This window comes from Hydra vulgaris, chromosome 14 (genome assembly GCF_038396675.1).
Source record: "Hydra vulgaris chromosome 14, alternate assembly HydraT2T_AEP".
Classification (NCBI taxonomy): Eukaryota; Metazoa; Cnidaria; class Hydrozoa; order Anthoathecata; family Hydridae; genus Hydra; species Hydra vulgaris.
This window is the reverse complement of record NC_088933.1, coordinates 42,685,500-42,697,780: the sequence shown is the minus strand read 5'-3', so window position 1 is coordinate 42,697,780 and position 12,281 is coordinate 42,685,500. Positions and strand designations below refer to the sequence as shown.

Genomic DNA, 12,281 nt, shown 5'->3' with positions numbered 1-12,281 from the left:
TACCATGCTATTTTTGGCTCATATATAAGATATGCATTATTAATTTTAATCCTAATGTGTCCTACCTAACTTCTAAACTATTAAAACTATGTGACTATATTCAACTTTTAAAGTGTCAATTTGTCTGGAAACAACAACACAATAACTTACCTTTAATTTTCATCTATTTCCTTTCCAAAAGTGCTCTTTGCTCCAATAATATTTTAAACCTGTCTGTGTCTAAACACTGCTAAACTCTCATAATTACAGACAAATCTATAAAATATTAAAGCATTAAAATATTTTGGACGGTCAACATTTTTATTTTTTTCTTTGTTTCAATCTTAAAAATATTTCTTTTTGACTTTAATACAAAAAAAAAAAAAAATACAAAAATAAGTGCTTGAAAGGTAAAGAATTCTTATTATTTTAATAATAACAATTTTAAATAAAATCAAAAGCGTAATTAGGCAACTGATAATTTTAAATTTATTTAAGAATAATTCATTTCATTGCAATAAATACTTTTTAAAAAAAAACAACTTCTTTTTATGGATTAATTTATATTTGTCAAAAATATATTTATTTTTACGATATTTCAAGGGAATATTGATATTAAAAACCATTATAAAAAATAATATTATACAAAACCATTTAAATTTAAGAAACAATGTTCTTTGTAAGAATTTTTTAAGAAAGTTTTTTGTGACGTAAGAATTTGAACATGGGTTTCCGAAAGGACGTCGTCACATAATCGCCATCATCCTGTTTTTTTTTTGTGGTTTTTTTAACATCTTCGCTTCCCAAAAAGGCTGCAAGCAACCACTAATTAAAGTTGGAAGTTACTGCAAGAGAAAAGATGAAGATTGTAGAGCAAGGTAATCATTGACAGGCGACTTGAAGGATTTCAAATTATATGAATCAGGAAAACAAGATGAAGGAAGCGAATTCCAAAGAACTGATGTTTGAGGAAAAAAACTAGACGAATAAGAGTTTATGGAGCACTTAGGAACAGTCATAGAAAAAGGATGAGACTTATTCAAATGGCGAGTAACACGAAAATGAATTTTAATAGATAGCACAAGAGACGCTAGCTCTTTAGAGTAGTGCCCATTATAGTATTTGTAGAAAAGAGAAAGAGAAGCTACATTACGACGATGTGATAATGGTTGGAGGTTGTCTGCAAGAGCAGGTCCAACTATGTTTACAATACGTTCTTGCACCTTGTCTAAAAGAGAAAAGGCATCATTAGAAGATCAGCCCCAGATATGGCAACAGTATTCCATACAAGGGCGGATTTGAGATTTATAGAGATATAAAATCCGATGTAAGAAAGTATTGAGCTAAATGAAGAGATGCAACCTTAGCAAATGTTAATTTTGCAACAGATTTGATATACGGTTTCCAAGAGAGATCGGAAGTAAGAGTTGATCCTAGAAGGTGAAGGGTAGATGACTCATCGAGTACATTACCGTTCATAAATATAGGCAGATCTAAATTATTGTGATAATGATTGACTGAAAAAAATTGGGTTCTTTCTGTATTGAAGTTCACCAGCCACTGTGAGCCCTAAGCTGTAGCAGAAGTGAGATCCTTATTAAGCTCAAATGCCCCCTCCAAGCAATCAGAGAGTGTTGGCTTCTTATAATGACAAGAATAAATGGTAGTATGATCAGCAAACAATGCCACCTTAGATGTGAGAATATCTGGATTGTTAATGTAAATTAAAAAGAGTATAGGGCCAAGATTAGAACCTTGAGGAACCCCTGAAGTTAAAGAGTAAAAAGAAGAGTGCTGTCTATTGAGGACAACTTTAGTACTACAATTAGAGAGGAAGGATACAATAATCTTAAAGATGTTGCCAGATACACCATAGAAAAAAAGCTCATTGAGAAGACCGGCATGCCAAACTTTATCAAAAGCTTTTGAAATATCAAGAGCGATGGCCTTAACCTCTCCACCTTTATCTAATGTACGATAAAACCTGTCAGTTATTACTGTTAGCAAATCAGCTGTAGAACGAGAAGATAGAAATCCATATTGATGGTCAGAAAGTAAGTTATTAGATTCAAGATGAGAAATTAAGTGTTTGTTAATTAAAGATTTAAAAACCTTGCTTATGATAGGAATTAGACAGATGGGACGGTAGTTAGACGAAACAGATTGCTCTTGAGAATTTTTGAAAATAGGGATAACAGATGTCGCTTTCCAGCAGACTGGAAAACAAGACTCTGATAAGCACTTGTTGAATAGTTTTGAGAGTATAGACGACATCTCCGGAGAACACTCCTGCATAACAATAACAGGTATGTTGTCTGGGCCACAAGCTGTAGAAAAGTCAAGCAGGAAATCGCTTTAGATACAGAAGCTGGAGTGATACGAATGTCAAGCAATAGATCAACCGGTTTGTTGACAATATCAGGTAGAACGCAACTAGTGAAATCAAGAGATGATATTGATGAAAAGTTCTTATCTAACAATCCAGCTTTGTCTTTAAGTGAGGTGACAAAGTCTGAATCGTACAGGAAAAAAATTACAAATTTGTCCTTTAAAGATTCTCCAGAAGTCAGAAGAGCCTAATTTTTGTGATGGAATACTAGGTTTAATGACCTGAGAATAGCGGGCTTTGGCGTTAGACAAAACCTTTTTACAATGGTTTCTAGCAGTAATAAGCAGGTGTCTGTTTTCTGGAGAATTGTTTTGTTGATAGATTTGGAGGTAATGGTTTCAATTGGCAATCGCAGCAGCACAATATGACGAAAACCAATGAGTGAGGCTTGACCTGGAATTGTCAAGAGGGAATAAAAGATCTCATGCGAGCCTGAATCCACAAAGTTATGTAAGAAGCACATTTGTCGACAGGAAGACGAAAGATTTCTACCCAAGGGCCATCGCAAAGAAATTCACAGAAAGAATCCCAGTCAGCTTTAAGGTAGTTGTAAGAGGTACAATGATAGGGGGATTCAGATGATGAAAAAGAATGAGATATTAGTTTTAGAGAGATCAAACTGTGATCAGAAGCACCTAAAGGTGAGTGTGGAGAAACTCAGCACTGACTAGGATCAGAAACAAAACATAAGTCGAGTAGAGAAGGCAAATGATTCGGGTTGTCTGGAAAGCGATTTGGAAAGTTGACTATATGAGTTAGGGATTGAGAAAGGCAAAAGTTGCTGGCTTTAATGCCTGTAGAATCACTGACACTAGGGCCAAGCCATTCAGTGTGATTAGCATTAAAGTCACCGACAACAACAATATTGACTGATGGATAAAGAGAGAGGGCTTGGTTAATATGATCGGAAATAACATCAAAAAGAGCGCAGTCTTGAGATTAATGGGAGTGATATACAACAAAGAGAAAGGCAATAGAGTGAAGTGGTGCTAAATAAAAGCACATAAAAGAATAGTCTGTGGACCTTGTTTCAAGACAAATGGGTAATTTCTTACGAATGTAAATGCCCAGGCTAAGCATCTGACTATTGGAGTCTTTACGAATTAAAGGAAGATAACCATCAACTCTACGATTGCAAGATGAGACAGCTGAACTCAAATTAGTCTCACAAAGAGTAAATAGGTCTTGTGAACTTCGCAAGAGAGAAAACTCAACAGAAGAAAAGTTACTTCGAAGACCACAATATCAGTGAATGATAGGTTTAGAGAACTAGGTGATGATGGTTTTTTGTGTTTTATAGTTTTTGGTACTTTATTCATTTTAAAATTTGTTAAAGAACTTGACTCAAAGCATAGATGATACTAAGTGCAGTTTAATAGCCCAAGCAATTGCCTCATTACTATTAATAAACCCTAAACCGTAACAAAGGGCTCCAAATGTGACCTCCGCCATGCACACCAAAAGTACAAACAGAGACACCATCCATGCGCAACATGGCACTGTTAATACTTTGATATTTTTCAGCTGTTGATGGAATCAGCCTCTCTGAGAGCTACCACAGAGTTCAGGAAACCTGACTACCAGCCAGTCGCAGAACCATTAAACTAAGTTTTAGAGCTGTATCCTCATTAGGAGATAATAGAATGAGTTTCTTAGTCATAATTACAGAGGCACAAGCAAAACCCATGCATTGAGTCAAGAAGATCCAGCATTTAACATCCTAAACTGGAAACAATGTATTAAAAATACATCTGCGCCAGCCTAATAGATGAAGGAGTGCCAGGCTGGTCAACAGATAGAATCTGTTTACCCAAAAGTCTTTGCCTAGGAGGCCTTCTACAAGACAGTAGTCAAATGCATTTAACATCTGCCCAAGATGAGTATTTTTATCAAGACACCATCTCTAACTTTTACTCAACCAAGAGCCCCAAGGCAGAGGGTGTTTCAAGTCGGAGTTGGCATCTCCTAGCCTTTGCCTAATAAGGCGTATCCTACAATGCAGCAGGACCTGAAACAGATTGTACTGAGTTACATGTTACCAGTAGCAGGATAACTTGACCTGACAGTGAAGTAGCAGGATAACCTGACCATTGTCGCAAAAGGTACTCTCGTTGTGTTGTTTTTCTGATGCTTCCCTAACTTTCCTATTAAAACTATTTATTTCTATTTTTAAGGTATTGCGACCATTCTAGTGGAAATTTCCTTGGCAAATTCTGGAATGTTCATCTACAGCTGAATTTTTCCTTTTATCTTGTTGTGCACTTGTTTGATGCTGGCATATTCAAGACGATATCTTCAGTCCAGTTTCATCTACATAACAATTGCCACAAAAGCACTCTAATTTGTAAACACTGGGATAGGAATTAACTGGTGGTGTAGCTTTATTTTAAGAACTAAATAGACTTTAGAGATTCTTTGGAGATTTGACACTCTGGTGCGTATCCTGCTTTTTTAAAAACTCAATGTAGCTTAGGACTGATTCCAGGGATCCAGGGTAAAGACACATTTCTTTTTGGAGAAATTAGGAGATGTTGATTTTTCATGAGATCTTTTTTGTTGTTAACACTTTCTTTCGTAGACTTAACTAGTTTTTCTAGACTTTTCCTCTCATAGCCGTTTTCTACAAATTCATCAATAAGAAATGACAACTCATCATCAATGTTTTTTATTGTGCATAAACGTAGTGCTCTATAAATGCAGCCAATAAAGACACCATTGATAATTTGAGGGTCATGGCATGAGTTTGTTTTAATTTGAATGTTCGTGATTGCATTTGCATTTTTGCGATGTATTTTAAAATTATATGTACCGGTTTTATTGTTGGTAACTGAAATGTCAAGATCGTTTAATATATTGGTTAATATATAAGTCGGCAGATTCCATTGTGTGTTGAATACTTTTGTGTTGTTTGTTAAGTTGATCTAAAAACTTTTGTGCATCTTGTTCTACATAGAGCCTTGAATGAATATCATCGATATATCTTTAAAATGTTTTCACATGGATGTTATAGTTAAGCGCCAATGAAAGAGCATTACTTTAATGGTATTGTAAAACAATAAGCAACTACCACCATAAGAGCTAACCCAATTGGTACGGAGTTTTCGAGTCATGAATATCATTTTCATATATTTTCGAGTCATGAATATCATTTTCATATAAAAAATAACAATGAGAAAGACAAAGTTTTAAAAGTAACCTGATCTCTTCAAAAGTTAATTTAGATATAAAGCTCTTGTTGTTTCTTAATCTTTCAACTAGTATAATGATTGCTTCTTTTATCGGGACGGAAGAGTACAAATTAACAACATCAAAGGAGACCTGAACCTTTTTCTTATCATTTTCCCATAATCTTGCTGTATCCACAAATTGTTAAGAATTTTTTAAACACGTTTTATTTATGTTTAGAATGGGTTGTACCATATTGACTAAATATTTAGAAACGCTATATGTAGGTGTACCAATTGTGCTTACAATTAAACTCATTTGGTAACCTTTTTTAGGCTTTTGGGCTTTAATTATTAATTTTTTCAAATTTAATTATTATAAATATTAATTATTAAATATTACTCCATATAAACAGTGATTATAAAAATTTGAACTTTGATTGAAAATTTGATTTGAACTTTGTGAAGAATTCGAATAGTTGGGTCAAAATTTAATTTTTTTGTATCTCCTAAGTGTTCTTTAATTTTTTCTTGAGCACTATTTCAATCGATTCAAACTAATCCAGATCCTTTGTCAAAGGGATATATCTGAATATTCATATCTTTCCTAATTTCATAAAGAGCTCTCTTTTGTTCATTGTTAAGGTTACTTTTAACTGGTTTAGCCATTTTTAAAATTGATAAAACTTCTTGTCTTAATTTAACTCCCTCTGTTGGTTTCTTACTATAATGCAATTTTAAGGCACATGATTCGGTAACTGAAATGATATCTAAGTATGGTATTGATTTTGGTGTTCAAACAAACTTAGGTCCGAGATCAAATAATTTTTTTATGTATCGGAATTTCTGAATTAGCTAAATTAGGCGTTACCTCTCTGATTTTCTTCTTTTTGTTGTTGTCGTTGTTTTTGTTGTTATTTCCCGCATTTTTATCTTTTAGATTCATATTTATTCATTTCAAATTTCAATGAATTCAAAATAGAAAAGTCTAGAACATCTTGAAGGTCCTAGAAAGTTCCATCAAAATTTTAATTATTGTCTGCAGCAATGGCTTGATCTGCAACAAGAAAAAAAACTAGTTTATAAAAAAAATCAATTTATCAATGGCAGGAACTTTTTGAGAAGTTGCTCATAAAATTTTGGAATGTAGGTTTATTTCTAACACAGTTTAAATTACAATGACTTCACAAATGGTGGAAAAAGCTGGGAGAAAAATAATAGCAAAGATAGAATAAAAAAAAAAGTACTCTTAAGAATATGTTCTTAATTACATACAATAATTTCGAATATTTAAAAAAATCTCTGAAGTTAAAGAAGAAAAACTTTCGCACTTTTTATATCTCTTGCTCATTAAAATTATTTCAAAAACCGTTATTAGTTTATCAGTTAATAATAATGTTACTCTTGTTTGCAGATACTATTTAAATTGAATATTTAATACTTAGAAGACACTAGTTTTAAACATTCCCCTTCTTAGTATTAAACAATTTGTTTAATGAAACAATTTTTAAAAAAAAATTTTAAAACATTAAACAATTTGTTTAATGAAACACTACTATAAAAATTACTAAATTTACATAAAACAAGATTTAAAAAAAATATATATATACTTTTTTTTAATAATCCTATTATAAAAAAAAGCACAATTTGTTATTTTTAATTTATCTATAAACCATAAGCACCAGAGTTAGCTTCATTTTTGTGACCATAACGAAATGTAACGTAGTCAGACTTCATCTTCCCAAAAACCAAAATTGAACGTAACGAATTTATACTAGCAATACAAATCAGTGGTTTTTAAAAGTTAATTAGGTTGTTCAAAAATGTATTTGGTTCAACTACGTTCAACTTTGTTCAACTACGTTTAACTAAGATGATTAATACAAAAATGCTGTAAATAAACGTAACGTAATTGAAACAAAACTACGTTACGTTTATTTACGTTCAACTTCGTCGACCGTAGTTAAACGTAGTTGAACGAACGTAACACTGATGCTTAATAAACCATTCATTTATTTTTTTGCAATTTTCAGCAAAACTTACGAGAAAATAAATAAAAAGATTAAAAGAAAAATAAAACAAATTGACAAAGTGCAGATAAAAGGAAAACAGTTCATAGTTAAATACATAATTTGTTATATATTATTATACTATTATTAAAATAATACATAAAATTTATTAAAGTAGTAATAAAATAAGAACTTCAATCTTTTAAGGATTCAAGGATTTTCATCATCAGTAAAATAAAATTAATTTAAATAAGTGAAGAAAAAAACTTAATATAATTTATGTCATTATGTATACGTTACATATGTTATGTGAATACATCTATCAACGAAGAGAATTAATGAGTTTAGGGTTGTTAATGCAGAAAACTTAATTGTTAATGCAGAAAACTTACAGTTTCTATTAATATGCAATAATTATTAAATAAAAGTTTTAGCAACAATAAATTTAATATATACTAGAATATATTATAACTAGCAGAATTAATATTATAAAATCAATTAATATTATAAAATTAATATTATAAAATTAATATTATAAATTAATAATTTTTAAATATTGAATTATATTGATATAAATTATTAATGAGTTTTTAATTTTTAATTATTGAATTGTATTGATAAAAAATAAATTTATTGGAACGGTTTTGAATCAAATATAAAAACCAGGTAGTACTAATAAATAAAAGGATTAAAGAAAAAGCTTTTTTTCGCTTTCAAACTTTTCAGTTTTTACAAACCGCTAGCAATTAAATTATCATAAACAAGAAAACTAGATTAAACTCTTTTTCAAAATTTAAATAATTTTATTTATTTTAGTATATACCTTTTTCCAAGTAACATCCTTATTATTTGTCAAACTTAGTTTTAAATCTCTGATTTTTTTTTCAACTGGTTAACCATGACTGGTAAGAATTCATTTTGGTATATATATATATATATATATATATATATATATATATATATATATATATATATATATATATATATATATATATATATATATATATATATATATATATATATATATATATATATATATATACAAACACCCGCACACACACACAGACATCTATAAAATACATAATCGAAAAAATATCCCAAAAAATGAGATGACCGGTAGTTCGACACTTTTTTGTGAGAACTATGTGGAAACACATGTATGCATAGGTTTTAACTATAGTCAACTCATTTTTTAGTATATAAAATTTTTATTATTCACGCAAACTTTAAATAGGCATAACTCGAGCTGCTGACCAAATTGCTGAAGCTTCTAGTATTTTAAAGAAGATAGAAACATGGAACCTTAATGTTATCAAATACATTTTGAAATTTCTTAATTTGTAAGTAGTTCAAGTTTAAAGTTTTTTAAAATTTTGCAGGAAAAATTATAAATGATTTTTCAAAAAATGATTTTATATATTATAAAAAAAATAATTTCCAGAGACATATATAATTCTAAAAAAACATTTGCAAGTTTTATGTCAACTTCTACATTGAAAGCAATAGCTTAAATCAAATTTTTTATAACTGCTGTCAAGATCATAAGTTTTTCAACACTCCTAAAAAAACTTAAAATAAAAAACTAAAAAAATAAAATAAATAACTTGAAAAAAATCTTGAATAGCAAAACTTTGTTTATTTTCGCTATTTAATGAGTTTTCAGTGACCTTTAGAAAACCACAACAAAACCCATATGCATACTTTGATAAACAGAAATGTTATATATTCAGCGACATTTAGAAGCCCATGGTCTCCACTAGTGCTTATTTTGTATAACAGAATGAAATAATGAGGAAAAAATAAACACAAATAAAATAAGACAATATAATTTTTATTTAATGAAGCTTTCATATTTAATTCTTTTGTAGAGACTTAATGATCTCCTACATAAAAACCTTATGTTTTCAAAAATTTTCATCTTTTCTATTTTGAATTAAGAAAGTCTTAGATCTACTTTTTACACTTTTCTATCTAAAAATGATTTTGATGAATGTTGATATTGTTTTCAAAACTTCCTGTTAATTCTATAATTTTAATGCTTAAATAAAAAATAATAATTTTAAGTTAAGTTAAATTTAAAGTAGTTTAATTTTTTAGAACCCTTCAGCCCTAAGATTTACATTTTAAGTTATCGTCATTTAAGATTTTCATCTTATCATCATCATTTAAAATGATTATTTCTTGATTTTAAAGACGTCAACTGCACCCAGCTGCTGTCTTGTAAAAGTTCCCCAAGGCAAATATTATGGGTTAGCAGAATATTTCTGTTAACCAGCCTCAAACCCTTTCTTTATCTAATAGGCTGATGTAGATGTGAACCTGTGTTTCCTGCCTGTGTAAACCATTGTTTCCTGCCTAGGATAATGAATGCTGGATCTTCTTGACTCTACTCTTAAATTTTTGCTTGTGACTCTTTGATAGTGAATATGCACTCTTCCTGTTATTTCCTGTTATCTCTCCTGTTATCACCTAATGAGTGAACAACTCTAAAACTCAGTTTAATAGTTATGAAGTCAGCTGGTAATAAGGTTTCCCAAACTCTGTGGTGGCTCTTAGAGAGGCTGCCATTTTGTGCATGAATGGTGTCCCTGTTAATGCTTTGGTGTGCATTTTCAAAGCCACATAAGGATCTCTAACTTAAAACTTTGGGTTTATCAGCAGAACTGAGACAACTGCATAGCTCATTGCTTGGGATAATGTGCTTTATTTAAGTAACACAATATATTAAACATAAAAACTTCTTCTTTGGGCTCACCCTTTTATTGCACTACTTGTTATTCCTTCTTGTCGCTTTTAAGTCTCATTCTACTTCCTGGTTTTCAACTTCTTGTGCAGCTGATATATCTAATTTTAATCATTTTTTTCAATAAAACAACTCTCTTGAGAACAAACACCTGTTTATTATAGGCTGAACTATTTGCAAAGACCTTTTTTTCTAATTCGACTCTTGAATTTTATGGCTATACTTTCCCTTTTATTCTAGTTAAACAGGTTACCCCATTGCTAGACTTTTAAATCACTCCAACTTCCTTTGCTAAAGTTATATCTCAATTAAACTCTTTCTAAGGCTTGTGGTCCAGACAACATTTCGTCTTACAAAAGTCTACTCTAAGTTTACTCCAGAACATTCTTCAATTCTCTCTAAACTACTTAATAAATGCTTGGCTGAAGCTTGAAATGGCATCTGTGGTTCCAATTTTCAAAAACTATAGATAAACATTTTCACCCCTCCAACTTTCATCTGACCAGTCTTCTTTCTGTTATTAGCAAGGTCTTTGAGTCCTTGATCAACAAATTTCTAACATCCCAACTTGAGTCAAATAACTTACCGCCAGATAATCAATACCTTCTTGGATTATCATTCACTACCAACCTCTTATGGAAACCATATAATCAATCAGTGGCTAAGTTAGCATCTGTTAAGTTTGCACTTCATCCATTTGGAACTCTCTCCCATCGTCATGTTTTCCTGACATAGAATCTGCAAGTTTTAAAGTCGTCTCTCAACTGTTTCCATGCTCTTTTACTCTATTGTTTGTTTTCTAGTAACTCCTAATTTAGTTGTGGTTGCTTGCAGCCTTGTTGAGTGTAATTAATTTGTATGATAATAATATGTTAATAATACTTTAAATCAGCTAAAAAATATTTTTAGAATTTCTCAGCATTCAGAAATCAATAAAATGACATCACATAATTTGGCTGTAGTGTTTGGACCTACTTTGATTCGTCTTCCAGAGAATGAAAATCTTCTAACTAACCAAGGACAAATGAATATATTTATGGATGTTCTTATTAATGATTTTTACCAGATCTTTCCTGAGGAACATAATGATTTATTTTTTGAAGATTCTGTTGATGGTAATTTAGATGAAGAAGAAGATGGTGGAACTGAAGATGAGCTTGAAAGCGAAGATGGTAAGGCTATTCTGAAATTTTGGGTATAGTAAAATTTAATAGATTTTAAATAAACTTAATATTTAAAAGTTTTTTAAATTAAAAAAAAATAGTTATATGATTAAAATATATCTTCTATTAATATATCTAGAGTTTTGAAAAATCTAAATTTATTTTTCTAAAATTATTTTTTTCCCATTTATTACCAAAATGCTGCCATTCCATCATATTGGTATTAATGTGAAAAAACTGGTGATGAGTTATTTTACATTTAATCTAAGTTCTAAAATCTGGCTTTTAAATAGAAGTAGCAAGATAACAGTTTAATAATAAGTTGTGAAAGATTTAAAATATATAAATTTAACAGGCTTTTAACTAATATAATCACTATTTAACTAATATATATAATCATTATATAACTAATATATTTAACAACTATATATACTCAAAATTAACTTATATACGTTATAACTTAAAATTAACTTTTATAGTTAATAAGTCTTTTGTTTAAAATCAACAGAAACAACATCTTCATCATTTTTATCACGATCACTAGGATAAACAAACATTATTAGTTAGAAGTTAAGATAATTTAAAAAGCTTCATAAGAAGTTTTTTTAATTGCAAGGTCATCTTGTTTTAACTTTGTGTTTTGAAAGTAGCTCAATCAACAAATTAACAAGATTAACAAGATCACTTTTACTGGATGGAGGAGGCTCGCAATATATCTTTGTAATATTTTGATTTTGCAGATCAAGAAAGTATATTAATTCCGTGGATGATGTGTAAATAAATTTATATTAGAGTAAAACAAGAATTTTCAATACTGAGATTTTACGTCATATT

General features: G+C 30.0%; 1 protein-coding gene across 1 annotated transcript in view; it reads left to right on the top strand.

The window, feature by feature from the left end:
* The window catches only part of LOC100210201 (SLIT-ROBO Rho GTPase-activating protein 3), a 65,698-nt gene that overhangs the window by 50,172 nt on the left and 3,245 nt on the right, over positions 1-12,281 (top strand). The window contains exons 15-16 of the mRNA XM_065817671.1: positions 8,776-8,881; positions 11,194-11,456. Coding sequence (XP_065673743.1) covers positions 8,776-8,881; positions 11,194-11,456 — 369 coding nt within the window. The remainder of the gene's footprint in view (positions 1-8,775; positions 8,882-11,193; positions 11,457-12,281) is intronic.